General features: G+C 50.3%; 9 protein-coding genes across 9 annotated transcripts; 4 read left to right on the forward strand and 5 right to left on the reverse strand.

Annotated features, from left to right (window-relative positions):
- Positions 1 to 1,392: 1,392 nt before the first annotated feature.
- CORC01_06286 (cyclohexanone monooxygenase) lies at positions 1,393 to 3,333 on the forward strand (the record flags this gene model as incomplete). Its single annotated transcript, XM_022617927.1, has 1 exon — positions 1,393 to 3,333. One exon carries the CDS (start codon positions 1,393 to 1,395, stop codon positions 3,331 to 3,333), a length of 1,941 nt encoding a protein of 646 aa, XP_022475644.1.
- A 2,208-nt stretch (positions 3,334 to 5,541) lies between these two features.
- CORC01_06287 (uncharacterized protein) lies at positions 5,542 to 6,371 on the forward strand (the record flags this gene model as incomplete). Its single annotated transcript, XM_022617928.1, has 3 exons — positions 5,542 to 5,572; positions 5,695 to 5,830; positions 6,113 to 6,371. The coding sequence occupies 3 exons, from the start codon at positions 5,542 to 5,544 to the stop codon at positions 6,369 to 6,371; spliced, it is 426 nt and encodes a 141-aa protein (XP_022475645.1).
- Positions 6,372 to 7,067: 696 nt separating this feature from the next.
- CORC01_06288 (ABC transporter) lies at positions 7,068 to 11,989 on the forward strand (the record flags this gene model as incomplete). Its single annotated transcript, XM_022617929.1, has 10 exons — positions 7,068 to 8,036; positions 8,101 to 8,383; positions 8,444 to 8,677; positions 8,735 to 9,486; positions 9,546 to 9,708; positions 9,777 to 10,124; positions 10,180 to 10,240; positions 10,492 to 10,542; positions 10,597 to 10,661; positions 10,713 to 11,989. 10 exons carry the CDS (start codon positions 7,068 to 7,070, stop codon positions 11,987 to 11,989), a joined length of 4,203 nt encoding a protein of 1,400 aa, XP_022475646.1.
- A 444-nt stretch (positions 11,990 to 12,433) lies between these two features.
- On the reverse strand, positions 12,434 to 14,153 carry CORC01_06289 (uncharacterized protein; the record flags this gene model as incomplete). Its single annotated transcript, XM_022617930.1, has 7 exons — positions 12,434 to 12,821; positions 12,884 to 12,979; positions 13,048 to 13,424; positions 13,519 to 13,592; positions 13,653 to 13,686; positions 13,809 to 13,828; positions 13,958 to 14,153. The coding sequence occupies 7 exons, from the start codon at positions 14,151 to 14,153 to the stop codon at positions 12,434 to 12,436; spliced, it is 1,185 nt and encodes a 394-aa protein (XP_022475647.1).
- Positions 14,154 to 16,144: 1,991 nt separating this feature from the next.
- On the forward strand, positions 16,145 to 17,765 carry CORC01_06290 (FAD binding domain-containing protein; the record flags this gene model as incomplete). Its single annotated transcript, XM_022617931.1, has 2 exons — positions 16,145 to 16,234; positions 16,326 to 17,765. The coding sequence occupies 2 exons, from the start codon at positions 16,145 to 16,147 to the stop codon at positions 17,763 to 17,765; spliced, it is 1,530 nt and encodes a 509-aa protein (XP_022475648.1).
- A 169-nt stretch (positions 17,766 to 17,934) lies between these two features.
- On the reverse strand, positions 17,935 to 18,987 carry CORC01_06291 (uncharacterized protein; the record flags this gene model as incomplete). The annotated part of the gene is made up of 2 exons (XM_022617932.1): positions 17,935 to 18,009; positions 18,232 to 18,987. The coding sequence occupies 2 exons, from the start codon at positions 18,985 to 18,987 to the stop codon at positions 17,935 to 17,937; spliced, it is 831 nt and encodes a 276-aa protein (XP_022475649.1).
- Positions 18,988 to 21,673: 2,686 nt separating this feature from the next.
- CORC01_06292 (uncharacterized protein) lies at positions 21,674 to 22,276 on the reverse strand (the record flags this gene model as incomplete). Its single annotated transcript, XM_022617933.1, has 1 exon — positions 21,674 to 22,276. The coding sequence occupies one exon, from the start codon at positions 22,274 to 22,276 to the stop codon at positions 21,674 to 21,676; it is 603 nt and encodes a 200-aa protein (XP_022475650.1).
- Positions 22,277 to 24,043: 1,767 nt separating this feature from the next.
- On the reverse strand, positions 24,044 to 25,519 carry CORC01_06293 (RNA recognition domain-containing protein; the record flags this gene model as incomplete). Its single annotated transcript, XM_022617934.1, has 4 exons — positions 24,044 to 24,106; positions 24,164 to 24,722; positions 24,773 to 25,288; positions 25,338 to 25,519. The coding sequence occupies 4 exons, from the start codon at positions 25,517 to 25,519 to the stop codon at positions 24,044 to 24,046; spliced, it is 1,320 nt and encodes a 439-aa protein (XP_022475651.1).
- Positions 25,520 to 26,553: 1,034 nt separating this feature from the next.
- Positions 26,554 to 26,805, reverse strand: CORC01_06294 (uncharacterized protein; the record flags this gene model as incomplete). Its single annotated transcript, XM_022617935.1, has 1 exon — positions 26,554 to 26,805. The coding sequence occupies one exon, from the start codon at positions 26,803 to 26,805 to the stop codon at positions 26,554 to 26,556; it is 252 nt and encodes an 83-aa protein (XP_022475652.1).
- Between the last annotated feature and the right edge of the window lie 658 nt (positions 26,806 to 27,463).

Below are 27,463 nucleotides of genomic sequence, written 5' to 3' on the forward strand. Positions count from 1 at the left end.
GATGAAAGTGGATAGAAAGTTCATTAATGATCAGTCCGTTAATTAACAGTCGAGAATGGTGATCCAAGCCCAACCCTGGAGCTGCAGGTTCAAGTAGACCTTGGGGCAGCCCTTTCTATTGACCTCCGACTGAGAGCATACGAAGCTTTAAGCTGGGATGGGTTGGGCATTCAGATCACACTTGGAAGTGACTACAAGGAAGATGAGTTCCATTGACTGAATCGGGGATTCTTGTCTAAAGCCGATGCCTAAGTACTTTATACAGTGATCTGCGCCGTGGCACCTCATTGTTCCGTACCTCAGACACGGCCCTTAAGCCCAAGCGCAGGAATGTCGCCGGCATAGTTTTGAGATAGGCGCAGCCGTCCCCTTCTCCGCTTCATAGACTTTAAAGTTGGTGTTAGCTTTATCCTAGCTTCAATGTTCGAACCCACACCGCCGGAACATTTTCGCTTACTTCAGACAGGCGCACAAACGAGAACATTGCCCGCCAGTACTGAGTGAATGCTGATTAAGTCTTGTGTCAGTTGCAAACCTGGGCGCTGGGCGTCCGCGCAACCTAACGGCAACTACCCATTGACGGAGTGGTCTGATCGGTTTCGGTCTCGTAGCGGTGGGCCAGTCGCGTTGTGAATCGAAGCCGAGCTCTCTGCAGGGGGCAAACAAGGCAAACAAACCTGCATCATGCCGTTGGAAAAAGACACCCTGGTTCCATGGTGCAGCAGTATATGGGCCACTCGCCAGGAGGGTACATACGAGTTACTAGTTCGTCCGCCAACCCTCTGTCAACATCTCTGAGCCAATACCAACAGGCCGCTCGTAGATTGTCAAATCAGGCCATCTTTGGACGACAGGCGGGGCAGGAGCCGGACCTTAGATCGGCGGGCATTTGCAGATCCCACGATCACTTCGGTCCAGCACAGGATCAGAACAACCAACGACTACCGTACTTCTTTAAGCGACGTCGCTCATGGTGCACTGGACAAACGACAAACGAATACGAATACTTCCGCGTTGGTCTTAAAGAATTGGACCCTCCTGGCCGAGGGAACAATGGCGCCACAGGCTCATAATAGTCCCCAACTGATCCATAGGTTGCAGCTTCAATACGAAGATCCGCAAGCACGCCCTGGCTCGGATATGTCGTTGTACGCGGGGATGCTTGGCCCCCCTCATGGGGGACCCTATTAGAGATCAGATGATGAGCGCCAGCATAGAAGATGTCACTGGAGCTGTTTGAGGAGACCGCTTGGATTGTCCCCGCATGTGTTCCCGTACGTCTCGTCGACTCAAAACTAGACGATTCGCCTCCTCGCAGGTGCAGGCTAGGCCCCAGAGCAGGTTCACCTACCTCAACTACAACTCCCTTTAACCTGAAAAATCATCGCCAACATGGCCGCGCCTCCACAGATCACAACAGACACCGCGGCCGGGGCCACCACCCTCGACTTCATGGCCCTCAACAAGAAGTACACAGAAGAGAGGGAGAAGCGCCAGCGGTCTGACGGCAACGCGCAGTATATTGAGATAGAGTCGGACGCGCAGTTCAGCAAACTGGCACAGGACCCATGGGTCGATCACGAGAAGCTCAACGCCCAGACACCAAATCTCAGGGACGGCGACGAGGTCAAATTCATCATCCTAGGTGCAGGCTATGGAGGCCTGCTCTTTGCCATCAGGTTCATTCAGGCCGGCTTCAAGCCCGATGACATTCGCCTCGTCGATGCTGCAGGTGGCTTTGGTGGCACGTGGTACTGGAACCGTTACCCCGGTCTCATGTGCGACGTCGAGTCGTACACCTACATGCCGCTGCTTGAGGAGACGGGCTATGTTCCGAAGCACAGGTATTCGTACGGAAACGAGTTGCGGGCTCACGCGGACCGGATGGCCGAAACGTGGGACCTGACGGACAAGGCCGTCTTCCGCTCGCAGATCAAGAGTTACGAGTGGGACGAGGACGCGAAGCGGTGGATCGTGGTCATTGAAGAAGTCCGCGGCCCGAATGAGTCGCCCATCACGATGACGGTCCAATCGCAATTCGTTGTTCTCGCCAATGGTGTTCTGAACCACCCCAAAGCGGCCAAGAATCTGGAGGCTTTTGAGGGTGACATGTTCCACACTGCACGATGGAATTACAACATCACTGGCGGAAATTCGGAGGACCTCGAGAACGTCCAGCTCACTGGCCTTGAGGGGAAACGAGTTGGCATCATTGGCACGGGTGCGACTGCCATTCAACTCGTTCCGCAACTGGCCAAATGGGCAAAGGAGCTCTATGTCTTCCAGAGAACGCCGTCATCCGTGGACGAGAGAGGTCAGAGACCTACGAATCCAGAGGAATGGAAGAAGATTGCCAACTGCCGGGGTTGGCAGAGGCGTCGAATGGACAACTTCAATGTCTTTGTTACCGGTGGCGAAGCGGAAGAGAATTTGGTAGATGATGGTTGGACGAGACTGAAGTCCTACAGGGGCCTCATTGGCGCACCGCACGAGAATCCTGTTGGGATAGAGGAGATTCCTGGTCACATTGGAAATCTACTCGCTTTGGATGCGCCGAGGTCTGAGAGAATTCGGCGCCGAGTCGAGGAGACTGTAAAGGACAATTCAGTTGCTGAGGCTCTGAAGCCGTGGTACCCAGTATGGTGCAAGCGACCGACCTTCCACGATAACTATCTTTCGGCTTTCAACCTCCCAAACGTTCACCTTGTTGATACGAACGGCAAGGGGGTTGACCACGCCACCAAAAACTCACTTGTGGTTGGTGGTACAGACTATCCGCTCGACGTTATCGTGCTGAGCACCGGCTACAGGGCGCCTGCAGCAGACATGGCCGAGCCATCGGGTAGATCTAACATGGCGATCAAGGGCAGAAACGGTAAATTCATGTCGGAGAAGTGGTCGGGCAAGGGCCCGTCCACGCTTCACGGCGTGCTCACCCATGGATTCCCAAACTTGTTTTTGAGCGGCCCCCTACAGATTGGCGCCACGGTCAACTTTGCGTACGTCCAGGACATTCTCTCTCAGCACTGCGCATACATTCTTGCCGAAGCGAGGAAGCGTGCAGGGAACAGCACCAATAAAGTGGTTATTGAGAGCACGCCCGAGGGTGAAGAGGCATACGTAGGCCTCATCATGCAGCGTGCGGCCTGGTTCTCCAGCATGTCTGTCTGTACACCAAGCTACTTGAATAACGAAGGAGAAAAGGTCTCGCCGGAGGCGCAAATGAAGTTGGCCAGAGGAGCACCATTCCCTCTTGGAATACATGCCTATGTGAGATTCCTGGAAGATTGGCGGGCCAGTGGCTTGATGGATGGGATCAATATTACTGCATAGTGATTATAGTGTAATCAGATAGGCCTTGAGGACCTAGCATTCAACAAGCTAGCACACTCCAAATCTGCTTTTTCAAAGATTGGAGAGGGAGCCCGAGGATTACTACTGCGCCGTTGGGAAACGTGGACTCTTGAACCACTACAACCATGACTGCATGGACGATGCGCCAACAACTTTCACTAGTTGTCATAACGAGAGGCCTGGTCCAATACTTGGGTAGTCAATGAAACTGCAAGTCGAAGGTAACCTAGAGGCAACAAGAAGATGTCATGGCTTTTTTATTACGACTGCGCCTCCCCATCTTTTTACCTTGCTTATGGCTTAATGAGATGGGAGTAGGAGGAAAGCTCGATATAAAACTCGTCTTCTGAAAAAAGAAGTGGTTAAGGACCGAGAGCAATCTTAGCTCTAGACTTTCTAGATATGTTGTTTATACTATTTCTGCTATGAGGACCCATTATTAATCGTTTAGAGACTTGAACTCACAGAAAATCCGGAGAAAACGAAGAGAAGAAGTGCAGCTAGCCTCCAGGTTTATTTGCGTCAGCTATGCTAGACCAAACGAAAAACACAGGTTCTTCGCCCGTCCCTTGGGATGAACTCAACCTCTCAGCAAGGTACTGTGAATCCTGCAAAGTTAATGAGATGCATGTGGAATTGTTACAACTTAGACGCAAATGCAAGGCTGAAAGGCGTAAGAAGTTGAACTCTAGCCATGTTGAACTTGTCCCTAAATAAGGATGGAGGTATCATCGTGGCTAGTGCAGTTTGCATGCTCTGCCCTGAAAGGAATCCATTCTTCGGTCGGATCTGTCTGATCTATGCGGCTAGTCCAAATAAATGGTATGCCTATCGTTTCCGCGATCGGATCTCTGAAATTAGTGCTACCGCTCCAGATATCCAAGAATTTGTCATACCCTCTAAGGCTGCCGCAGAGATGTGTGGATGTGACCAAGTGACACCCGGAACTGGAAACAAATATCATTCAGACGAGCTGGCTCCAGTCTGGAAAATGTGCCGTGCAAACAGAGAAACTTCATGTAATATCATTGTCTGAGGAGACGTTGCCTCCGGTTGATATCGAAATGGTGTATTATCTCGCCTCGTGCATCAATGATCAGATGTTTCCTATTGATGGTCTCAGCTTCAGCCACTACTACGCTTCTTTGTTCTTTAACAAAGTTTGAAATCTCCAGCTCAATGTACGATCTTGTTTCTAGCACTCAGAGGCTCACCGAGAATTGTTTGACTTAGGACCAAGCTTTTTCTTCATACTTAGTCGAAATAGAACTAGCTGCGCGGCCGCGCAGGTGCAGGCAACTTTTTAACTCGCCGGCGACGACATCCTGCAGGTCATCATAGAGCTGGCTGAACCGAGCTGCTTGACGCAGCTGGACCGTATGGCGAAGCTCTGGGCGGGAGGATGCAATTCCGGCTCTTTGTGGGTTGACTTCCTATTGACTTTTGTTTGAAAAATTCTACATATTCAGACAAGGCATTATGGTTGGACCTGTATCATAAGAGGAGTGATTGCAGGCATCGCTATTCACTCACAGAAATCCTACTTGCGGGTGCATCAATGCGAGCGCGTTCTTGTTCAACTATCCACGCCTTTTCAATAGAGCGCACACCCTTGCGCAAGTGAGTACTGGCAAGCCACAATTCAAATTCAAACAGCGTCGAAAAGATAGGAACGCAACGCAGGACAAAGCCACGGGTGATGCTCGTTGCCATCTGCTTCTCCGTTCATGTAAGCAAAGCTGCCTCTGAGATCATCAACCGGAAGGGTGGCCGAGTTGGTTATGGCGCCAGGTTAAGGTCAGCTTAACATCTGTTTCCTGGTGAGGCAACCCGCGCGAGTTCGAGTCTCGTCCCTTTCATTTTGATGTTTTGATGATTATCGGGTCCTCCGTCCTTGCCAATGTTCTTGCTGCTGATTTTTGACATGGTTGTGCCATCAACAAGAAGTCAGCAGAAAGGGTTAATTAACTAAGGGTTCATGGATCATTCTCCTCAATAGCTATAATGAGCCAAATACTAAGAACAGGACTGTGTCATAATCAAAGTACTTCTTCCTGCACAGAGAGCGGAGGGGCTTGACGGGGATTTTTTTCGTTTCATCAGCAGCTCGCAATAACTTCAAGCTTTGCATTAATACTCTTGTCACCAGGGTGTAGAGAAGCTGAGATACTGTCACTGACACACAAAATGGAGTCTGCCGATGATGGCGGGTTCAATGGTACTGTCAAGCTTGTAGCTGGCGGCCGTCTTGTTCTTTCTGCTGGAATTTTGGTACAGCCAAAATTATGTTTCAGAGTGAGGGCCTTTCTTCTTCAAATTGGTGAATCTGCTACCCACAAGTCCTGATAAGCGGAATTGGTCCGAATGATCTGCTCGAGCTTGTGCAGAAAGCCGAAGCTGACCACCCATCGACTCTGCTCAATGGATCGACCTTCCAGTTAGATATGACTTCGACGACCAAGACAACCATTTCAGCGTAATGCTTCATGTTGTATTCCCTTTGTCTCTTCGGCTAGTCCATACCAGACGAACATTCTCTTTGAGCACCCGGACATAGTGAACTGTGAGTTCAATAGCGCACTATTCCAATGAAGGCGGAAACAACGATTACGAGGCCTTTGTCATTACCTTACTGTTAGTGAAGTCGGCGAGGCAATTCCTTCCATTCCTGCAACCATGATCATCAACCCAGCTTCGGGTCAAGATATAAGAGTATACGCCCAAAGTCGTAATCATCTCATTCAATGCCAAACGTCAGAGTGAATCCAAGCTGTCAAGAATCATTTTCACAGGCGGTGAATATTGACCGCATCGGCAGTCACTGGGTTGGCACCACTCATCTCGGGACTGACTGTGTCCTCGACGGAAGCAAATCAGTCGTCGACTTCGAAGCGCCAGAGAAGCTGCATGTTGTTTACGTGGTAAAACTCCATGGCTTTTTCACTGCGGGTCCGGAGACCGGTACCGTTATCGCTGCCGAGAAGGTTGCAGAAGACCTGATCAAACGAAATGCATAGATCGGCATCTCAAGCTCCGTCTGGGTGTTCAGAGAACCGTTGTCTTGGAATTAGCTTACCCGATAGCCTAATGATTAGTGGGTAATACTCTAATACTGCGCCTTGATTACGACTGCGATTGGTTAATATCCCGTCTTGTGTGGGTTATGTGGGGAGATGGGATTTGATGCAAACTCCCCCCGGAACCTAAGTCTGGTAGTTAAGGTTTATCAATTCCTGCAAATTTGTTTCATTTCACAGTTCAGATGGCCTCCGTCTTTGATCACCGTTCTCACATTCCCCCTGAATATCGGAGCTCGGATTCCACCTCCTGATCCAACCTGAAATCTCCACAACTGCCAAAGATTCAACGCGCAATCTTATTCCCAACATGAAAGTCGATGAGCATGCCTTGTTAGTGGCCTAGTGCTCCAGAAACGAACCTTTGAAGCCCTCCAGCACTAGCATCAGCACTGTTACACTGCCGCAGCAGATGGCGAGTCATTAAGCAGACTCGCACGATCCTTCGCGTTTTCAGGCTATCAAGAGCTTTGCCTACGCGTAAACTTAAGATAGCACTCCAGATGTGCCGCTTGGCTGCACCAAGGGATGCTTAACCTCTTTGACATCACCGCATAGTTAAACACTAGGCGAGTTCGTTCAACAAGACGTTCTTCAACCTTCGATTTGCAACATTAGCAACCACAGGCAACGGCAATGGCCAACTTCACAGCCATTGCCGAATGTGAGTGGTCTTTCGGGCCCGTCGCAACCCTTTGCGGCAACCAATTCGACTTTACCCTTCTCTTCGAACAGTCTATACTGAATATTGGCCCGTCTGCTGTACTACTTCTGGTCCTCCCTCTCCGGCTTCAACAGCTCTTCCATCAACGTCGCAAAGTCCTACGACATCCCTCGAATGTCGCCAAAATCGCCGCGTGCATTGTTTTCGGTGGACTTCAGATCGCCTTGCTCACGCTATGGGCACAGGCGCCACACTCCGACCGCGTATCGATCGCTGCCGCAGTTCTTGGTGTTCTAGATGCCTTCGCTCTCGCTCTCCTCAGCCACGCGGAGCACCTCCGATCTATCCGACCATCCACCATCATCTGCGTCTATCTTGCTTTCTCGCTCATCTTTGATGCTGTGCAATGCCGAACGTTATGGCTCCTCCCCGGCTTGCACAAGCTGGCGAGCGTATTTAGTGCAGCACTGGCAGTAAAGCTGACCATGTTTGTACTAGAAGTTCAAGGTAAACGCAGATTCCTTCTCGCTGCTCTGCGGCACTTGAGCCCCGAAGCCACAAGCGGCATCGTCGCCCGTGGTTTCTTTTGGTGGCTCAATAGTTTGCTGGGGAAAGGTTTCAAAGCGACCTTGTCTGCTTCAACCCTCTACGACATTGATGAAGAGCTACGATCTGAATACCTACTCCAGAAGCTGAGCAGTGCTTGGAATCAAAGGAGAGAGAATGGGAAACTTGCCTTGTTACGCTCACTCTTCAGCATGACGAAAATGGCATTGTTGTCCACGGCAATACCCAGACTTGTCTTGATTGGATTCAGGTTCTCGCAACCGTTTCTCATCAACCGAATCATCAGATACGTGGACGGCGACCGAGGATCTGATCCTAAATCTATTGGATACAGTCTTATAGCTGCAACAGGTCTAGTCTACCTGGGCAACGCGGTGTGTTACACTCTGAATGCATAACTTAAGTCCTCCATGCTAATGAGCTTTCATCTTGTATTAGTTGTCAATTGGATTCTACCAGCACACACTCTTCCGTTACATCACCATGATCCGTGGATCTCTAGTTTCCCTCATCATGTCAAATAATCTCGATCTAGATACAACAAAGGCAAGTGATCCATCAGCGCCCCTGACCTTGGTCAGCACCGACGTGAGGACTATTTGCAAGTCCTTCGAAGAAGTCCATGAAGTATGGGCAAATCCGATCGAAATCGTCATTGCCACATGGCTACTTGGAAGACAACTCGGTCTTGGAAGCATAGGACCGGCAGTGACCGTCATTGGTAAGCATTACCTCTTTGGCCTGAGCTCTGAGAATCTTGATCTAACAGGGACATTGGCAGCTTGCACGATTGGCATCATGAAATTGTCCAAACTCATGCCCCGAGCTTCCAAGATTTGGAATGAGGAGATACAGAAGCGCATTACAGTCACCTCAGAGGTTCTTGGTGTGATCAAAGAGACAAAAATGTTAGGAATGGTGGACTTTCTTCAAAACGCCATCCAAGATCTAAAAATTACAGAGTTGGGCAGAGCGAAACAATATCGCATGCTCACCACCTACATAAATATGCTAGGTGAGCTTTAATTTCTGCTCAACAGCTCTGGATCATATACTGAAGATAAACTCACAGGCAATGCCCCGGCGATGATGGGCCCTGTTGTTACTTTCGGCCTTGCCATACTTGCACAGGAGATCAATGCCGGACTGTCGCTCTCAATTGCTACTGTCTTCACTTCGCTGTCCATCATTGATCTGATTTCCAGGGCTCTCGGTCACCTCCTCGCCTCAGTTCCGAATCTCGTGGCATGTTTGGGAAGTTTTGAGAGGATCCAAACCTTCCTCGAACAGGCTAGGCCAACGGTCAGCACAGATCCTGATTATTCTCGGACTGGAAATCAGTCTGACCGTGGCTACGCTGGAACTGATCATAGCCTAAAGATGCACGTTTTGCCGTCGAAAAACTCTTTCGGGCAGAGGAATATTGTGTCGATACGGCGCGGTTCGTTTAGTTTCAAGACAAACGAGGAGCCCATCCTGCATGACATCAACCTTCATATTCTGTCTTCGACTATGACCATTGTGATTGGCAGAACTGGCTCTGGAAAGACCACCCTTCTCCGTGGTCTTCTAGGCGAACTGCCGTCCAACAGATCTGTCAATAGTCTAGAAGGCTCTGTGGCGTACTGTGCTCAGACAACCTGGCTTACAACCGAGACTGTCAAGGAAAATATTATAGGACAAACACCTCCGGACGAGGACTGGTACGAGCGAGTAGTACATGCTTGTGCTCTCGTACCCGACTTTTCTCAACTAGCAAACAGCGATCACACAGTGGTGGGAAGCAAAGGGCACTCACTAAGCGGAGGTCAAAAGCAACGTATTGTATGTTGTGTATTTTGATGTCGCCGAACCTTGTGTTTACCACTTACTAACTTTATCAGTCTCTGGCGCGGGCAATATTCTCCAGGAAGCCTGTTCTTATCATAGATGATGCCCTGGGTGGACTTGACAATACCACTCAGACTCATATTTGGGATTGTCTTTTCAGCCCACGAGGCCTAATCCGCCAGTATGGAGCGACCGTGATCCTGACTACACACTCACGTAAGTGAAAACACAAATGTGTATAACAAGATCCATATGAAAGGCTCCTAACTTGTTTACTTTCACAGTGAAATATCTGAAATTTGCGGATAACATCGTCATACTTGGCGACGACGGGCGAATCGTCAGTCAGGGCGATTTTGACACCGTTCAGGAAAGCACCTATCTTCAAAACTTATCTTTCGAAAACACGCAATCCAATGACATAAAGGAAGTTGATACCAAAGCCTCTTCAAGATCTCGACAGCAAAGTCAGCCACAAAGCAAGGGGGTAGAGACTGAGTCCGACCAGGACCTCCTAAGAAAGGCGGCCGACACCACTCTATACTGGTATTATTTGAAGTCCATCGGTTGGCTGTTTGGCTTGGCAGGCGGAGTAACCTTGGTGTTAGGTTCTTTTTTCAGAGTGTTCCCTCGTAAGTCTCTCTTTCCTGATGCTCTGAACTGGTCGTGTTGACTGACATCTACTAGACATTTGGCTCAAGTTTTGGGCGGAAGAAGATGCGAGGGCAGGCTCGGCAAAGACAGCCTTGTATTTCGGAGTCTACGCTATTATTTGTACCTTGGGTTTATTAGCCATAGGCACCAACGTCTGGTTCGTGACTGAGATGAAATGGACTACCAAACTAGTTTTGGCGCTGCTAACGAAGGCTTGCAGGGTTATGTTTGTTATGATAGTTCCGAAGTCATCTCAAAGCTTGCACTGGATACTTCTTCAGTCTGTCATGAGGTAGTTTGCACCTCATCAAACTCTTGATTACACCGTTTCTTACTAAGTAATAGAGCACCATTATCGTTTTTTGGATCAACAGACACCGGCGACTTGATCAACAGGTATGTTCATTACAGACCTAGGCCTAAAGACAAAGCTGTTCTGACAATGTATAGATTCAGCCAGGACTTGTCACATATTGACCAAGATCTTCCCATCGCATTATTCATGACCTCAATGAGTTAGTTCTGTGTTACAAATCAGCCAAAACCACCGAGCTAATCGATTGTAGTGTTTCTGGATTCTCTAGCAGCGGCCATTCTCATCTTCATGGGTGCTAAATACCTTGCAGCTGCTATCCCATTCGCGCTGATCGCTCTATACTTATTGCAGGCTTTCTACCTGAGAACTTCTCGCCAGATGCGATTTCTCGTTCTCCAGGCGCAAGCACCTCTCCTCACCAAATTAATCGAGACGATCGATGGCCTGTCGACAATCCGAGCTTTCGGCTGGCAGGCTGCCTTTCGAGAAACTTCGCTTGATCTATTGGATCAGTCACAGAGGCCGTACTACTTGATGTTTTGCATTCAGCGCTGGTTTACTCTAGTTCTCGATATTATTGTTGGTGCCATCGCCATATTGCTTGTTTCGATGGCCATGATGATACCGAATGCGACCAGTACGGGAGCCATTGCCATTGCGCTGTACAATGTGCTCAACTTCAACCAATCTCTGGCCACTTTGATTACCTCTTGGACAGAGCTTGAAACATCTCTAGGCGCTATTTTTCGTTTGAGAACCTTTGTATCTCGAACCCCAATCGATCCGACCCCTGATGCCGGGGAGCAAGGGAATATTCCGCGCCATTGGCCTTCCCAGGGTTTGGTCGAAATAAAGAACATCACAGTATCTTACTCCGAGGAAACGAGGCCAGTACTGAAGGGCATCTCGCTTTCTATCCGGCCGGGAGAGAAGATTGCGATATGTGGACGCACAGGCAGTGGCAAATCAACCCTCATTCTCGCGATGTTCAAGCTGCTCGGCCTCGATGCGGGCAGAATCTTAATCGACGGTCTTGATATTAGCAGTGTTCCCAACGATTTACTCCGCCGATCTCTCATCGCCATCCCCCAGGAGCCGCTTCTCTTCCCTGGAACTCTGCGTACGAATCTCTTTCCCTTCAGCGACATCTCGAGCGCGGATGAGGTACCATCCGACGCTAACCTCATAATTGCTCTAACCAAGGTTTCATTGTGGCCAGCCATCTTCTTGCATGGGGGTCTCGACGCGGACGTCTCCAATATACCCCTGTCCAAAGGCCAAAAGCAGCTGCTGTGTCTGGCCAGAGCTCTCGTCCGGAAGAATTCCAGCAAAGTCCTGGTTCTTGACGAAGCTACCAGTGCCGTCGACCGAGAAACCGAAGACATGATGGCCAGGGTCATTGAGCGCGAGTTTGCTGATCATACAATCATTTCCGTGGTTCATCGCCTCCAAGCCCTCCGTGGGATTGACAGAGTTGTTACCTTGCAAGATGGCCGAGTCGCAAGCATAGAGCCTGCAGAGCACTGATGTACGCTTCGAGGCGCGGCAATAGTTGATTTTGTCTTATTCCATGACTACGCGAAAGCTTAATTAGCGTGAAAGATGGAAAACAATAAATACAAATACGAAGAATTTGGTCCAGTTAGCCAGCTACTCTTGGCTGACAACCCTGATAATCAGCTTGACCATGTGGTTTTAAGATTGGGCGCCTAGCTTTCCTCCGCTACAATTTCTGACATTTCCACAACGGAGGGCTGTGATATTGCGTGCTCGGGCAAGATTCATCGGATGTCCATCCGGCCTGCGATGCATGACAACAATCTTGAGAGCATATGGATGGGACCATGGCTTTCACGCTTCTCCTTATTCAATAGATGTGTCTTGCCAACTTAAGTAAAGTATGTCATTTTCATACCGTCAGCACACTGACAACCCACCTCCATATCGGGTTTCGCATTGTCCCACAGCTTACTATTTCGGACTATATTCCACCGTGATCGTCTTCGTTTGTACAATATTGTTCCCTTGCACAATGGCCTTTTCTGAGGAATCATCTTCCGTTGGATCGTTCTCGCTATTGCCAGTGGCGATAGCCACTGGCTTGTTGGTCCCCATGTTGGCCATCACAAACGCCTCGCCTGTAATTTCGCGATCGAATTGCGAATACTCGGCCCGATTCCTTGTTCCGTTTGTACCACCAATTGTCAATCGGGATATGGGTTTGCTCCCAGTGCCGCCGATTGTCTTGGTTCCCTTCCCATAAGTGCTTTCGCCAATGATCTTGGGTGCGACGTGTCGGAAGAACTTTCGTATGGTCGGTAGAGCGGCGCAGATGACGACTAAATTCGCTTCGACGATACTATGAGAATATTTTATGAGCAACAGTTGGTTTTCGCTCTAGACAAACAATTATTGACTTACATCCACAAACTGGCCCAGGCGATGACCCAACTTTGGTCCAAAGTCGTTAGCATGGCTGGGAGAAGGGAGACTCGGACGATGGAGGTGACTACTGTACTACACGCCGTGTAAGCACGACTGCCGTTTTAGAACTTTACGTAGAATTCCCTAGTTTATTGACTTACAGTGATCCCACTGCGAAAATGAAGAACAAGCCGATTTTTTGCCTGCGCGGAATTTGTAGCTTCACCACGATCGGAATCGGGAGCGCGAAAAGGATCAAGTCGGAGATGATGTTTGCTGCAGCAGTCGCAATGTACAGCGATGGTCGGTTGATGCATTTGCCATCTGAGATGGTCACATCCCAGCTCATTGCGATCGGGTCACAGGCGAAGACGAGGGCAAAGAAGATGCCAATGCTGTAACCAGCAATGATGGCCAAGGACACCCAGACCGCTTGCTTGAACCATATCTGGGGGGACAGTCGAAAGTAGAAGATCAAGAGGGATACTTTGGCAAAACTGCCGCAGAGGGTGTAGATGGCGGCCGCGAGAAAGACATCCTGTGTCAATGATTACGTTACTAAATATGGTCACATAGTTGCAGCGGATCTGGGAGGATGTAGTAGAGACATGGTATGACTCAATACCACTCACCATCATGTAAACGTTGTACTTTTCGACCGAAATCTCCCATCCATGGACACCTCCGGAGCCATATGCGAACATGTCTGGCAGGGGTTTGTCAGTAACAGGTTAGCTAGTCATCAAAGCTGGACGGAGTTACTCACGAACGCACAATCCAATGGTTGCGATTGAGGTAAACTGTGATGCAGTCAGCAAGACAGCACCAACAGCTTGATGGTCACTGTCAGCGCTACACGGATAGGCTTGAAGCTGCACGTTGCCGCAGGCCACGACCCGGTGTCTGAGGTGTTGGAACTTACCCAAGCCAGGAGAAGGAAAACTGCCAAGATCAACTGTTAGCCCACACAGGATATTCTTAAAGAGAGAAGAAATGGCAAGATGTGGTGATGCAGGAGAAGATGCAAGCAATGAATGCTAATGGGCTGTTTGTCAGGCAAAGTATTCATACCATCGTCCCATTGCAGCCGGCCTATCAAGAAGGCTTTGGTGTACAGCCTCTGACCCATAAGCAAAACACTGATAACAGTGCCGAACCCAGCCACATAGTAAGCTTCAGGCACAGCCTGTCGCTGGGGATCATCAAAGTTAACCACATAGCCCAGAGGAGGCTGGAGAACAGTGGTAACACCGTTCACCACTGGCATGACTCGGAGACTAGAAGCCGAATGGTCGAGTTTCTGAATGAGGTCTGATGATTGTGGTAAGTTGGAGCATAGGGAGAACACAAAGATCTAGCACCAGGAGTACCGTGTGATAAGAATGGAGGTGGGTATGAGCTTGAAGGAGATTATATTCTTCAAATAGATCGCATTCATGGGCACCATGATTATCATCTAACTAACGACTAGTCGGGAGTGACTGCGGAAGCATCCAGCCAGTTTTGGGATGTGACACACTCTGCTGCTTCATATCGGCACTTTTTTCCACAATTTTTCAGATTGTGCCTTGAAAGTATGTCCAAGTTCACGCCAGGACCGTGATGTTTGAAAGAGGGGGGAAATCCACATTCCCACCATCCATGTTGCGTGGTGCAAACGGCCCTGCAGTCACAAAGTTTGTCTGCGAACCAACGCCGCAAGAACCTGTGCTAGCGCTCAGCCAAGATAATTCTGCGCAATATCAACATCATACGGCACACTGACCCGAAAAAGAGTATGTAATCGCTGCCGTTTCCACTTAGTGTCTGCCACTCCCCAATTACGGTGACAAGGATGACTTGCGTCGGAACTGGGGTCTTGAAGTCGAGACGAGACCTTCAACCTGTCTAAGCGGATTCCTTAGAGGAAACTCTAGGCAGTGATTTGGTAACAACGGGAAGCCGTTTGATCATCTCGAGGCTCATTTGTGTCGATCCTCGCGCATAATATGCGCCTCACACCTACAGCCGTAGGCTCCAACAAGCTGCATATCAATTTCAAAAGTAATGGGGTCTGTTGCAAAAGGTCCAAAAACACAGGATCCGGATTTTTCTCTCAGAGACCCAACCTTACCGGTTTCTAGGTTGCGATGCACAAAAGAGATGTGTCAGAAGCAAGTTCGATCATTGCCTACTTCAAGTAATAAGCTGGCCAGTATGGTATGATATGAATCGTGAGGTATCATTGAGTAATTGCCAATCGCTGTAGGCTCGGCGCGGGAGCAAAGCATCTTTACATATATTTGAGGCATAACGACCGCCCTCTATCCTGGCTTATGTTACTTTACCTCGCACTGTGTCTCCAAACATCCGTATCTCCAGTAAGCTACCGTATCCCGGATGACGGGAGGGGCCACATCGTTCAATGCGGCCTGATTCCCGAGATCGGCCCTGTCCGCCGATGCGTGGGTCATCGAATATTTACATCTGACCCTGGCTGGGACGGTGTTGGTTGACGACTTGACAGTCGAACTTAGCGATGTCTGTACGTGGTCAGGGATTCTAGAGGGATGCGCTTACGCGGAATCGTGTTTCCCATGCCCGGTAGCTGTCCAAACACTTCCCCGATGGTAAGGCCCAGGGTCTTGGGTGGGACGATGGAATCTCGGTGACCGGAATGATACTCGTTTACTCCCAACAACATCTAGAGCAGCTTCGTGGAGACTCGAGAGGACAAGATGGAAAAGGGCAGCAAGAGGAAAAAATTGCACCAATAATCTTATTTTGCCAGACAGGGGAAAGAAAGCATGCGTGCCAAGTCTCCAACGCAAGGATTGAAGCAAAGTTAGCCACATGCATTCGGATACCACCCACCCCTGCAAGAGAAGAAGACTGGACCGATAAACAACAAATCTCTGACAACTGGACGGTGCTAGCCGGTATGAGGGGGTATCCTACTGCAATGCTTCACTGCAGCAATTTCCCGCTTTCATCTCATTCCAGAGTCCATTGTTCAGGCCCTCCAAAGGACCAATATTCCCGTTCGGGTTCCTGCTGATCCATCATGGAAGTCATGGGTTGCTTCACGACAGGATAGTATAAAGACGAGCCGAAAACTCAGCTGAGAGAATCTGCCTCCGTGCCCAGTGCAACCCATTCCCGTCGGACCTTCTCAGAGGTCAAACCTTGTCTTCGTGTCTCGGTCTTGCCGCCACCCATCTCCCCCCGTCAGTCCTGTCAACCAATCTTGTGAACCTTTGCTTCTGCTCAGCCTCCATAATGAAGTCAATTGTGATGGCGATGAGCACTGCAGCAACTTTCTTTGATATCGTCTCAGCCGCGACCTGCTTCTCACAATCGACAGCTTGCGTAAGTCTCCCCGAACAAACTTTCAAAACGAGCCATTTGGTGCATGTTTCCGTCAAAACCTCATGTATGATGTAACTAACCTCGGCAATAGTGCTTGAAACTGACCAAGGCCCCAGGATTAGCTGGCAAGATTTACTTCCCCAACTCAACCGAGTATGCAGAACGAATGGACTCATACTGGTCCATCACCGCCGCCCTGGACCCTTGGTGTGTCGCACAGCCATCAATCGCCGAGGATGTCTCGACCATCATCACCACCCTTGCTGCTTCCAACTGCACATTTGGCGTTCGGGGCGGTGGTCACGGCTCCTTTGCTGGATCGAATAGTGTCAATGACGGTGTGACCATCGATTTTGGCAACTTTAACAGCACCACTTATAATCCCGACACAAAGATCGCTTCCATCGGGCCTGGCGGTCACTGGCAGACTGTCTACGATACTCTAGCCCCTTACGGCGTCGTCGTCACAGGTGGTCGTGCTGGTACCGTCGGTACCGCAGGTTTTATACTAGGCGGCGGCAACTCCTTCCACTCGGCATCTCACGGTTTCGCCTGCGACCAAGTCGCCAACTTTGAGGTCGTCCTTGCCAACGGATCTATCGTCAATGCCAATGCCACTTCCAACCCCGATCTGTGGCAAGGTCTCAAGGGAACTGGCGCCAACCTCGGTCTAGTGACTCGTTTCGACATGTACGCTATTGACTTCCCTGACCCATCAAAGCCTGATATCTGGGGAGGCAATCTCATCTACGACCTGGAATCCGGACCGAAAGTCATCGACGCTCTCGTTGACTTTACGGAAAACGTTTACAAGGATGAGAACAGCTCTTCCATCGTCTACTGGGCTTACCTCCCCCAGCTTGGCGGTATGATTCTCAACGCCGCCATCGAAAACACCTTGGCCAATGTTGCCCCTCCTGCTTTCGACGCGTACTACGCAGCTGGCAACATCACCCAGGACACTACCAAGGTTGACTTGATCTCCGTCGTTGCAAATGAACTCGGCTCCGGTCAGCCTGCTGGCTTCCGTAATGCCTGGTTCACGCTCGCATTCGACAATGACGCCCGGATCATGAACTACGCCGTGGAAAAGTTCTACACCCTGAACGCGGATCTGGAGAAGGCCGTCGGTGCTGACTCGGGCTTCAATACTCTCTGCATGTTCCAGCCCATCACCAAGTCCATTGTTGCCAAGGGCATCGCCATGGGTGGCAACAGTATGGGCCTGGACCACTACATCACAAGAGGCAACGGCATCATGTTCCTCATCACCTTTGCTGTGAACGGAGCTGAGAATGAGACCATTTCTTTCCCATACATTCAGGCATACACTGAGGATGTTGATGCTTTTGCTGCCTCTCTGGACCTGAACTGGGGTTGGATATACCTCAACTACGCTCACAAGGTGCAGGATGCCATCTCGTCCTACGGCGAGGCTTCTATTAAGAGGCTGAGGGCTGCTTCCATTAAGTACGATCCCACTGGTGTTTTCCAAACCCTGCGGCACTCGGGCTTCAAAATTCCCTTCTAGATATTCGGCGTGGCAATCGGGAGTGGTCGAGGCTACAGAATAGAGTGCCTATCTACCGTAATGAACGATCTCAACAATGAACAGAGTTGAGTATAATGAGAAACAACGCGATTCCACACCTCCGTGAGTCCTGTCTCTCGGAATTCTAAATCAGCAGAATGCAAGCGCATCATTCGCCTAGCACGGCACTGGGGATTCTGACAAGATGCTCCACCAAGAGAGTAGGTGTTGCTGATTTGACAGGCTATGGAAATTGTAGACGTTGGAAGAAAAGCTCCAATTGCTGTGCATTCTATCCTGAAACTGTCCTCTTTACGAAAAAAAATCAAGAAGAGAAAAATGAAGAACCGAACGATCAACAGCCTCCGCCCAAACATGGCAGACAAACACAAAGTTCCCAAAAAGATCCATCACAACAGGTAGCCTCACAGCACCAGCAAGTGGCGCAACAAACTTCCGGACCTACTACACTGCCTGCATTAGTACCATTCCTTATGGGATCCATTGATCTACCGGCCTCGTAAGCGCCGTACACGATTCCCGCTCCCGCTCCCGCCGCAGCAACACCCCAAAGCCCGTTCTGCATCGAGTTCTGGAATCTTTTGACAGCCTTGTCCGCAGTGATTTCGGTGAGTCTGTGAGATGGTGTTTCGAGACTTGTTGTATACCAGTCATAGTCTAGTGCACATCCTTCGGGCTTCTTGATGATGCCGCCGAATGTCTTGAGCAGCTCCCGGCAATCATCGTATCCGAGGTCCTCCGCTACGATGGATGAGCGCGCGGCAGCCCACTCGGCGTCGACTTTGTCCTTATTCATTGTCGTCCAGCCAATCTGACAAACAGTATAGTCTCGAGTGTGATCACCACTCGCCACGGTTGCAAGCTTCAGTGCCCGAAGCTTGTTCATCTCTTCCTTAAGGGACCATAGGACCACTCTGGCCTCATACACCCGTGCAGGCTCAAATGAACTGGTCTTCTGACTCTCTGGCACCTTTTCCGTCGTGACGTTGCCGTTCGGTAGGCGTAGCTCGTATTTTTGGCCGTGCGTAATGATCGCCCAGTGCAAAAGACATCCGTCGTCGACACGGCGAGAGTACCAAACTTGTTCGCCCTTGCTTGTGTCTTGTCCCTGCTTCCCACGAAGCTTCACTTGCTCTTCTGTCTTTTTCTTTTCCTCCTCTTGTTTCTTCCTGGTTTTTAATGTCTCTGAGCTTTTAAACATTGTTGTGGTGGCTGCAAAATTTCGGCGTAGAGAAATCGAGACTTGTGAAGGGTGAAGTTTTGGACGACGAAGGCCTCATAATTGGGGGCAGACGGCAGCTTCTATCCTACGGGTAGATTTGATCTTATGCCTCTCGATGAAGTCAGGGTGGAATCCCGCTTATCAATACTTAAAATAAGCCACTGACAGCATGAGCTGCAGCACTGCGGCGTTTGCGCTTCCATCGCTGCGCCGTAAATAGCTGCCAAGTCTTCCCATGATAGGGCAGAGTTCTCATTCTCTGTTTGATCAATAACAAGCGGTGGACATCTGATTTTTTTGAAGGATCTTTTTTGTCTCTCATTACTTTTGGCAGGGAGGCACACTAGCCAAATGAACGACGATATGACATCATTCCCAGTCGCAGGATGATCTCCTGCTTCGCCTCTCCTAAGCTTTCGGGCGTTTATTGTGGAGCTACCTAATAAGTCTCTTGGCCAATCAACGAAGTACATGTTTTACAAGAGCATTATAAGAGACGTCGAAAGTAAGCATCCTGTACCACCTGCTGAATGCTCTGTAGAGTCGCATTCGGTGCCTGTTCATTTAGTCTATTGGGTGGGCCTCCAAAAGACACGCTCGCTTCAGCTCGCATTCCCTCGGTCCTCACTTGGTTTTAGTATTAAGCGGGAGGTTGGCAAACAAATGCGCAGAGCTCCCACGAGGGGTGACATTCTCCACGGACGGTGTGGAAGCAACCGACTTACTTAAATCAGCAACTATTCTCGCCATGTATTGTCAGAATGGCTTGAATCTTGCTGCTCCCCATGGGCTTCTGGACGCTGGTCGGAGGTGGTCTTTCTAACAACTCTCGGAAGAGCAAATTTCCCACACATGTGACTTAAGGAACAATAAGCTGATTAAGCTGGCCATCACGGAGGATGGAATGCTCCTTTGTATTCCAAAGTTGAAACCGCTGACTCTCAATTCCTCCATTTCCATGGATCCAACAGGATTTCAAGTGCAATTTCAAGTTCAGCCTCTGCCCCATAAGATCTGGTCGCTTTATCCCTCGGAAGGCCCCATAAACGTTTCTATATGACCCTTATTAAAGCAGTAAACAGTCTAAGAGCATCGACACTATCCAAAGTGTTCAGCAACACACATGGTTGGATGAACTACAATCAGCTTGCGTTTGATCCAGATGGTATTTGGACTGAGACTAAATATTTGTAGCAAATCTTTCATACGCGTCACAAGCCAAGACTTGGTCTTTCCCGGTCTTTCCCGGTCTTTCCCATCCATTGCTGTAGTGCGACCTCGAAGGGCATTTTAGTCTTCGTGGAGTACATACCGTACGGCGGGTGAACTGGATCAAGGCACCTACTTTCACCATGCACTGATCTGTTCCGGGTTTCTAGCCTCGAACGAATCGCCGCCAATCTTCGGCAGGGTTCAGCAAGGAGACGGGGATGCTTTGCCAGAGACATGGATCCATTGTCCATTGACAAGATGATGCTTGGAACGGTTCTTCTCCCAACAGAAACATGGCAAGAGACGGATAAATGTAACGCACTCAGTGACCAAATCTTTAAAGCCCCAGATATAAGAATGCCTCTTTCCTACAAGCTACAGCCTCTCAAGATCAGGCCGAATGGCAGCCACCTATTTGCCACCCATCAACAGCCCCTAGTGTACGTCTGAATTCCAACATGCGAGATTAGCATAAGTGAAGTAGCCTCTGTGATCTTCTCTCCTAATCCTTAAGACCCCGCAGAAATGAGGAACGTTTCAGCTTCTCGTGATATCTCTTCCCTCATCCAGCGCATTATCTACGCCTGAAAGTGGATCTATCACGGTTTAGACGAGCAGACGCCATGGTTCATCAAAGTTTTTATACACTCAGAATCTCTCCGACATAATTGTGCCAAGCATCAAGCAGCAACGTGTTCCCCCTTCGCAGTAGTTTGCACTACCGCCATGCACTTGCTTTCAACGTTCTACTAATAAGCATGGAGCTGCAGCCTCATGCAGCTTTTCCAACACGTGGCATGCAGCTGCGTCTACAATCATCATTATCCAGCCGAATCTCCACATTCAAATATGGCAACATGGCCGAGTGGTCCAAGGCGATAGACTTGAATTGTTCATTATTCTGGTATCTATTATCTTCGGATGCGCAGGTTCGAACCCTGCTGTTGTCGCAAATGTTTTTGCCATTATGCAGTATTTCACAATTCTTTTTTTGCCCCAAGTAGATTGTCGATGACCATGTCGGCTTACTTGCTTGCTCCTGAAGTCTTGTATGTCTGGGCTTGTCTGCGCCTCGCGAAAAAAAACAGGTGTGGATACTCAAGGCACGTCGAGGGAGCAATTCCTCATGGATGATGATTACTATTACTTGCTTTTAATTCTAAAGACTGAAAGCCACTGCTGGGTTCGACATGGCTATTTACTATGGCTTCGACAAAATGTACGAAGCATTCGATACGGTATAGTAAGTAGAAAGCTAGTGTAAACCGCTCCAGATCCCTCTTCCCGGAGCAAGAGTCCCCGTTGCTGAAAAAAAATCAAAATCATTGTCCAGAAACCCCCCACTCCTAGGTTCACTACCCTTATGTACGCAGTCAGCCCAATCGTGTTCATCAATAATCGCGGAAGAAAAGAGATGAAAGGGAAAAATCAACAACAGAAACGTACCGGCAAATCAGCAGCCACCCGGCCGGTTAGAAAGGCATTGATTCAGGCACTTATTGCCCACAATAGCGCCGTACACTTTGCCCGAGACATAAGTTCGCATCATGTCCCGACAATTATCGTAGACAATCTCGGCAGCGGGCACGAGCTCCGCGATGCGGGTCGTCTTGTCGACCATGGCGTTCCAGCTGACGCAGCAGTGCTCCGTCTCCATCTCGAGGCAGTAGTCTTGCGGGGTGCCGCGGACCATGTCGTCGCTGCGGTCCTCCTTCAGGTTCTCAATGAGGCGCATGCAGATCCGGGAGAGCGCCTGGTGGCTCTTTGCGCAGACGAGCTCGTTCTCGCCGCAGAGCTCGGCCGTGGTGCCCGCGGCGGTCGCGGCGTCCACCTCGGCTTGCGGGAGGGTGGGTGCGATGGAAATGTCGGTATAATCCTTGGGCGCCCAGGTGGAAAAGTTGCCCACGTCGGTAGTCCAGTAGTCGAGGACAATATGCGAGGGGAACTTGCTCTCCATGACGGCTACTGCTTCCATGTGCGGGATCAGGTGATATGGCAGCGCTCTTGCAACGTGCAAGTCGGCGGTGAGCGACGTGTTAACCTCTGGGAGAATCATCTTTTTGCACGGTTTGATGATCAATATCTGCGTGAAATGGCTACTTTAGACAGACCAGACTTGACGAACCTTTAATGCTAGACTGGGTATAGTGCTGCAACTTGGTTGGTGAAAAGGAAATATGTAAGGAGGAAAGTCAGCTGTGAGGGGCAGCCACGTCCACTGCAGGATTTTATACAAGTCATGGACGAAGGCCAGCGACCTGTGCGAGTGGCACACGGAAAGTCCTAGGAAGCGGGACGAGGCAGTATCAGAGAGAGTGTAGGGATGAAAGACCACGAAGGTTATCCCCCAGACCAAAGGAATGCCGAAGATTAATATCTCAAGTGGAGGGGGGTAGGAGGAAAGTCCTATTACGCTGTCAAGGTCGCGATTCTTCTCTAGACATCTGGACGGGTTGACCACCCTGCTAGAAAACAGAACGGCGTGAGTGTGGACAAGAACACGGGGGCTCGATTAGTTTTCTAGACGGGCTGTGCTGTCCCTTGTGGGATCTAGGGCCCATCGACCAAGGCAACAAAGTACAATCTGCTTGAGGGATGTATCGATGAAACTTGGACCACGGTTGAGCAGGCACACGGGTCATGTTGATTTTTGTTTTCTCAGAGTAAGTGGCGTCAACTCACACATCGTATACGAAACCCTATGTGTACTCTCCGCAAGGGTATCCTCAACGGCACCTGCTATTATTCCACAATCTGGTGGTCTACTGCTTGAAATGCGTTTCGCTGTCCCAGCAGGTCACATGCGATTTCTTCCGCAAACGTTGGTACTCCTCTAAAATGATATCAGACCGAGTCTGTCCGGGTTCTAGACGAACGAGATCGCCACCTCAATGGTCTATTCCTGCCCCTGAGAGACCTGAAAGCCACAGGTGGATGAAGAATGTTTGGTGTATGGATCGTTCACTAGACACACAAGACAGCACGCATAGCCATCCACGGTTGAAGGTTCACAGAGTTGTCTAGGCATAGCAACAAGGTCTTAGGTCTCGACAAACTTGATTTCACCTATCGGGGCTATCTGTGCCCATAGTTTGATTCCCCATATTCATCCACCAACGCCGTTCGCCCGAGAAGGGACCCCACTAGATAAACCACACAAGTCCAACTACTTTTTGTCCACCGTACAAGGCATCTTCTGGTTCCAGGCCGAACCATCCGGCACAAACCACCATCGAATAGCGCCAGGATGCCCATCCTATCCAGGGATACAGATAAGAGTTTGAGAGGACCATGATACAAGGCGAAGGACGCATAGCTCCTTTACTGCCACAAGCCGCCACGGCGAATTCGTAAATGACAGAGGGGTATCGCAACTGTAGTCCAATGACCGACCAACGCAACGCAAACAAACAGGATTGGTTCACACGCAGAATGGTCACGAAAGAGTCAACAACGTGGCGAAAAGCAAACTAAAAGCTAGGAAATCTCTGTTGGGGGAGTCCCGTGTGGAAGTAAGACGAATAGAAGGGGGCAACCAAGTCGCGAAACCATCCGAACCCGACGCCCAAGACAAGCCCAGATGTCCAGAAAGATAACTAAGGCCGCAAAGCATGCAATCGTCGTTCTCGTGATGTCTCACAATCGTATCCGCTATCCGTATGCCTAACATCAAACAAGTCCAAAGAAATATGTGTCATTCGCCCAGGTATCCATCGTGCAGCGTTAAGAGTCCAAGGCGGCGGCAGCGAACGTAGAACGATGAGAGAGGCTCGAGAAGAGAGGAAGCAATAAGACAGTTGAGAGCAGAACGCTCCGAGTTTCCTCAAGTGCTCAACTTGAGCCCAAGAGCAGAGAGGCCGTCCAGGTGGCCCACAAGACCTTCAATCTACTAGAGAGGATGTTAGCCCAGGTGTGTTCTTCCACATGACCCATGGATGCTTACCTGAGGAGGGGCACCAGGAGGGCCCTGAGGTCCCGGAGGGCCATGAGGACCAGGAGCACCGAAGTGAGCAGGTCCGTAGGCGCCAGGGCCGGGAGCCGGAGCAAAGTAGTGAGGTGGGGGAGGGGCAGGACGGTAGGGGGTACCAACACCAGAGTTGTTTTGGCTGCGGCCCCAGCTCAGACGGACACGAGAGTTTCCAATAGGGTATCCCTGCATCTGGTTGATGGCCATCTCGGCAGCGTGGCGGTGAACGAATTGGACGAAACCACAGCCCTTTCCAGGCGGGATCTTGACGTAGGTAATCTCGCCGAATCCTTGGAAGAAGCTTCGGAGCTCATCCTCGGTAACGTAGCCAGACAAGCCACCAACGAAAACGGTCGTGTTGTTGGGGTCGGTAAACTGGTTCATCTGCTGTCCGGGTGGGTTGTAGGGGGCTCCGTAGGCACCACCGTACTGAGCAGGCGAGGGAACGCCGTAGAATCCCTGCTGATGAGGAGGTAGGCCGGGGGCCATCATCTGGTTACCATGGTGCTGCTGGTAAGGGCCACCGTGGTTACTTCTATTCTTGTTAGTCGTATTAAATCAACATTGAAAGGTATGCGAACTCACCTGTTCTTGGGGGTGGCGGTGGAGATACGCATGGGGCGGTTGCCGCAGTAAACTCCCTGCATTTCCACAAGAGCCCGCTGCTGATCCTGCTCATCGGTGAAACGGACGAATCCGTAACCACGCGACTGTCCCGACATGGCATCGGTCATGATCTTAGCAGACTTGCAGGAGGGGAATCGCGCCTGGAAGAGAGACACGAGAACGTATTCGTTGACCTCGGGGCCAAGGTCGCCAACGAAGATCGAGTACTCGGGGCCACGATCGTCGCGACGGTCGTTGATGCCGCCACCGGAAGCCCAGTTGAGCTTGAAGGCACGGTTGGAGTTGGGAACGGGGGATCCGTTCAGCGTAAGGGCCTTGCTGGCAGCCTCGGACGAAGTAAACTCGACAAAGCAGTATCCGGCATTGCCCGAAGTCTTGTCACGGATGACCTTGACGTTGACGGGCTCTCCGGTGGCAGTCAAGAAAACACCCTTAATGAAGTTCTCATCCATCCAGGGCTCAAGCTCACCCATCCTGTACGTGTCAGCAAATGACGCAAGCGATATCAACAACGGCCACTCACCAGAGAGTGTTCTTATTCGCGTCCTGCTGGATAGGGGCCTGGCCGCCCGGAATCTCTCCGGAGCCATTGTTGCCGGGGAAGGGCATACCGCCAGAGACGGGGGTACCGAAACCATCGCCGTTGGCGTTGGGAGGAGGAGCACCGTTGCCCTGAGCGGGATTGTAGGGGTTGATTCCGTCCATTTTCGCGTTGGGAGCTGCGGACAAGTCAGCTTGGTTAATTATGCTTTTAGATGCCGTACAAACGCACTGGTCGAAAATTGAGTGAGTAGTGAAAAGTTCAAAACTGTAGCTGTCCGCCTTCAAAAATTGTGTTTGGTTATTTGGAGAATCGAATCAGAACGACCTGTATTCAGACGCAAAACCTGGACTCCAAAAGGAACTTGGTGAAAAGTCGATTCTCTTTGACGCCTGCACGCCCTTTTGTGGAAACGAAAATTCGAGGTGTCGCGGGATGTTCGTGCAAAAATGCTGTAGCCGCCGACTCAAAGAACCGAGCAATGCTTCAAATTCGACTTTTATGTCTCTGATCCGCCGTGGCCAACGTCAATTTTCAACGGTCCGAGAAAAGGTCAGAGGAAGAATCCGAAATGTTTGGACCTAGTCACTGTTAGCTTTCAGACATCCACATATCGGTCCGCCAGCACGCCTTAGTTAGTCGCAATCGCAGTCGCAGTCACTCCGCAGTTATTCGTCCAGAAGCTGTACAGAGATGTTTCGCATTGTAGATTCTGATCGAGGGCGTGGTACCAGCTTAATCCGTGAAATTTTGCGTGTCATCGTCGCGCCGTACGCACACCCAGAAGGTAAGGGTACCCTTCCGCCGCAGAAAAATCCGCCTGCACAGAAAGCCGGGCGGTGCATGAAGAGCTTGCATTTTCTTCGTGCTCAGAACTCCATGCGATGGTTATGCATAGCGAGGTCGAGGGTAGGCAATCATTGATGGGCTGTCGAGGCCACTGGCAAAGCAGGCGATCAGACCATTTGTTCTGGCCGAGACACGTCATCTTGCCAGGAACCGAGTATGTCCGGGTAACACAGAGCCGCACTTTGCAATCGAAATAGGTGCCGCCTCCTCAGTCCTCAGTATGTACCCTGCGCGGACTTATTCCAACAGTCCTCCTCAGTGTGTTGCAGAATTTCGGCGAGGCAAGGGGCTTCAACAAGAGACAGCTATGCCACACACCAAGACGCCGTTGCAAAAGCTCGGAAGGCGACTATCGTTGCTCTTCCGGAAGCTGGGAGGAGCTACGCGACATGGCGTCGCAGACGAGGTAAGACGAGGATTGTGGGCTTGCCGGGTGCGGGGAGCGAGAGAAGGCGTCGCTGGTTGCTGACAGGTGACGACGCATAGTGTGCTTCCTTCGGCGTCTGATGGTGACGACTCGTTGCAGGACACGTCGAGACTGAATGGGTTCGGCACTTGGTTGTCGATCCTCAACCACGATCCGGGATGATCCACGATGCATGGAGGGGTTAAGGGATGCGCCTAAAACCAAGATCCCAATTTTTCTCCGACCACCATTCTCCAGAATCGCTCGGGTGGTCGATTCGAGGCGGTCGTCGTCGAGGTTCTGAGCAAAGGATTGCCGAGGATGCCGAAGACCGGGTGGTTGGACACGAGCCTACGATTTTTGCGACTACGGCTGCGGTTGCGGTTGCGACTGCGACTGCGAGAATGCGACGGAGGAGGGGGGAAGGGAAACATGGGCAGAGGGAGACAGAGATGGTGAGATGGCGTTGACTACTTACTTTTGGGCGCCAACGAAAAAGACTCTTTTTCCGGATGACCAGGAAGAAACGTCGTGCGACTCGTAAGGAGGGTGGTGAGGAGGAAGAATTACAGAGTAATTTTCGTGTCGAGGGAGTAATTTGGTATGGGGGGATGTAACGACGTGGGAGGAACCGGACAAGGAAGTTGCGCGCAGAGATTTTTTTTTTTTTCGCAGCTGGTGAAGGCCGTGGATCTCGCTCTAGTCAGTGGTGACGTGAGGTGGGAAAAAAAAACACGGCAGCTCGAGCGGCACGGATTTCTTTGCAACAACCAAGACAATCGCTGAAAAGGATGCTTCGTTTTTAGCAAAACCCGCAGAGCAACGCAGAGGAGCAGAGCAGAGCAGATCGCAG

This window comes from Colletotrichum orchidophilum (genome assembly GCF_001831195.1).
Source record: "Colletotrichum orchidophilum strain IMI 309357 chromosome Unknown Scaffold_46.1, whole genome shotgun sequence".
Lineage (NCBI taxonomy): Eukaryota > Fungi > Ascomycota > Sordariomycetes > Glomerellales > Glomerellaceae > Colletotrichum > Colletotrichum orchidophilum.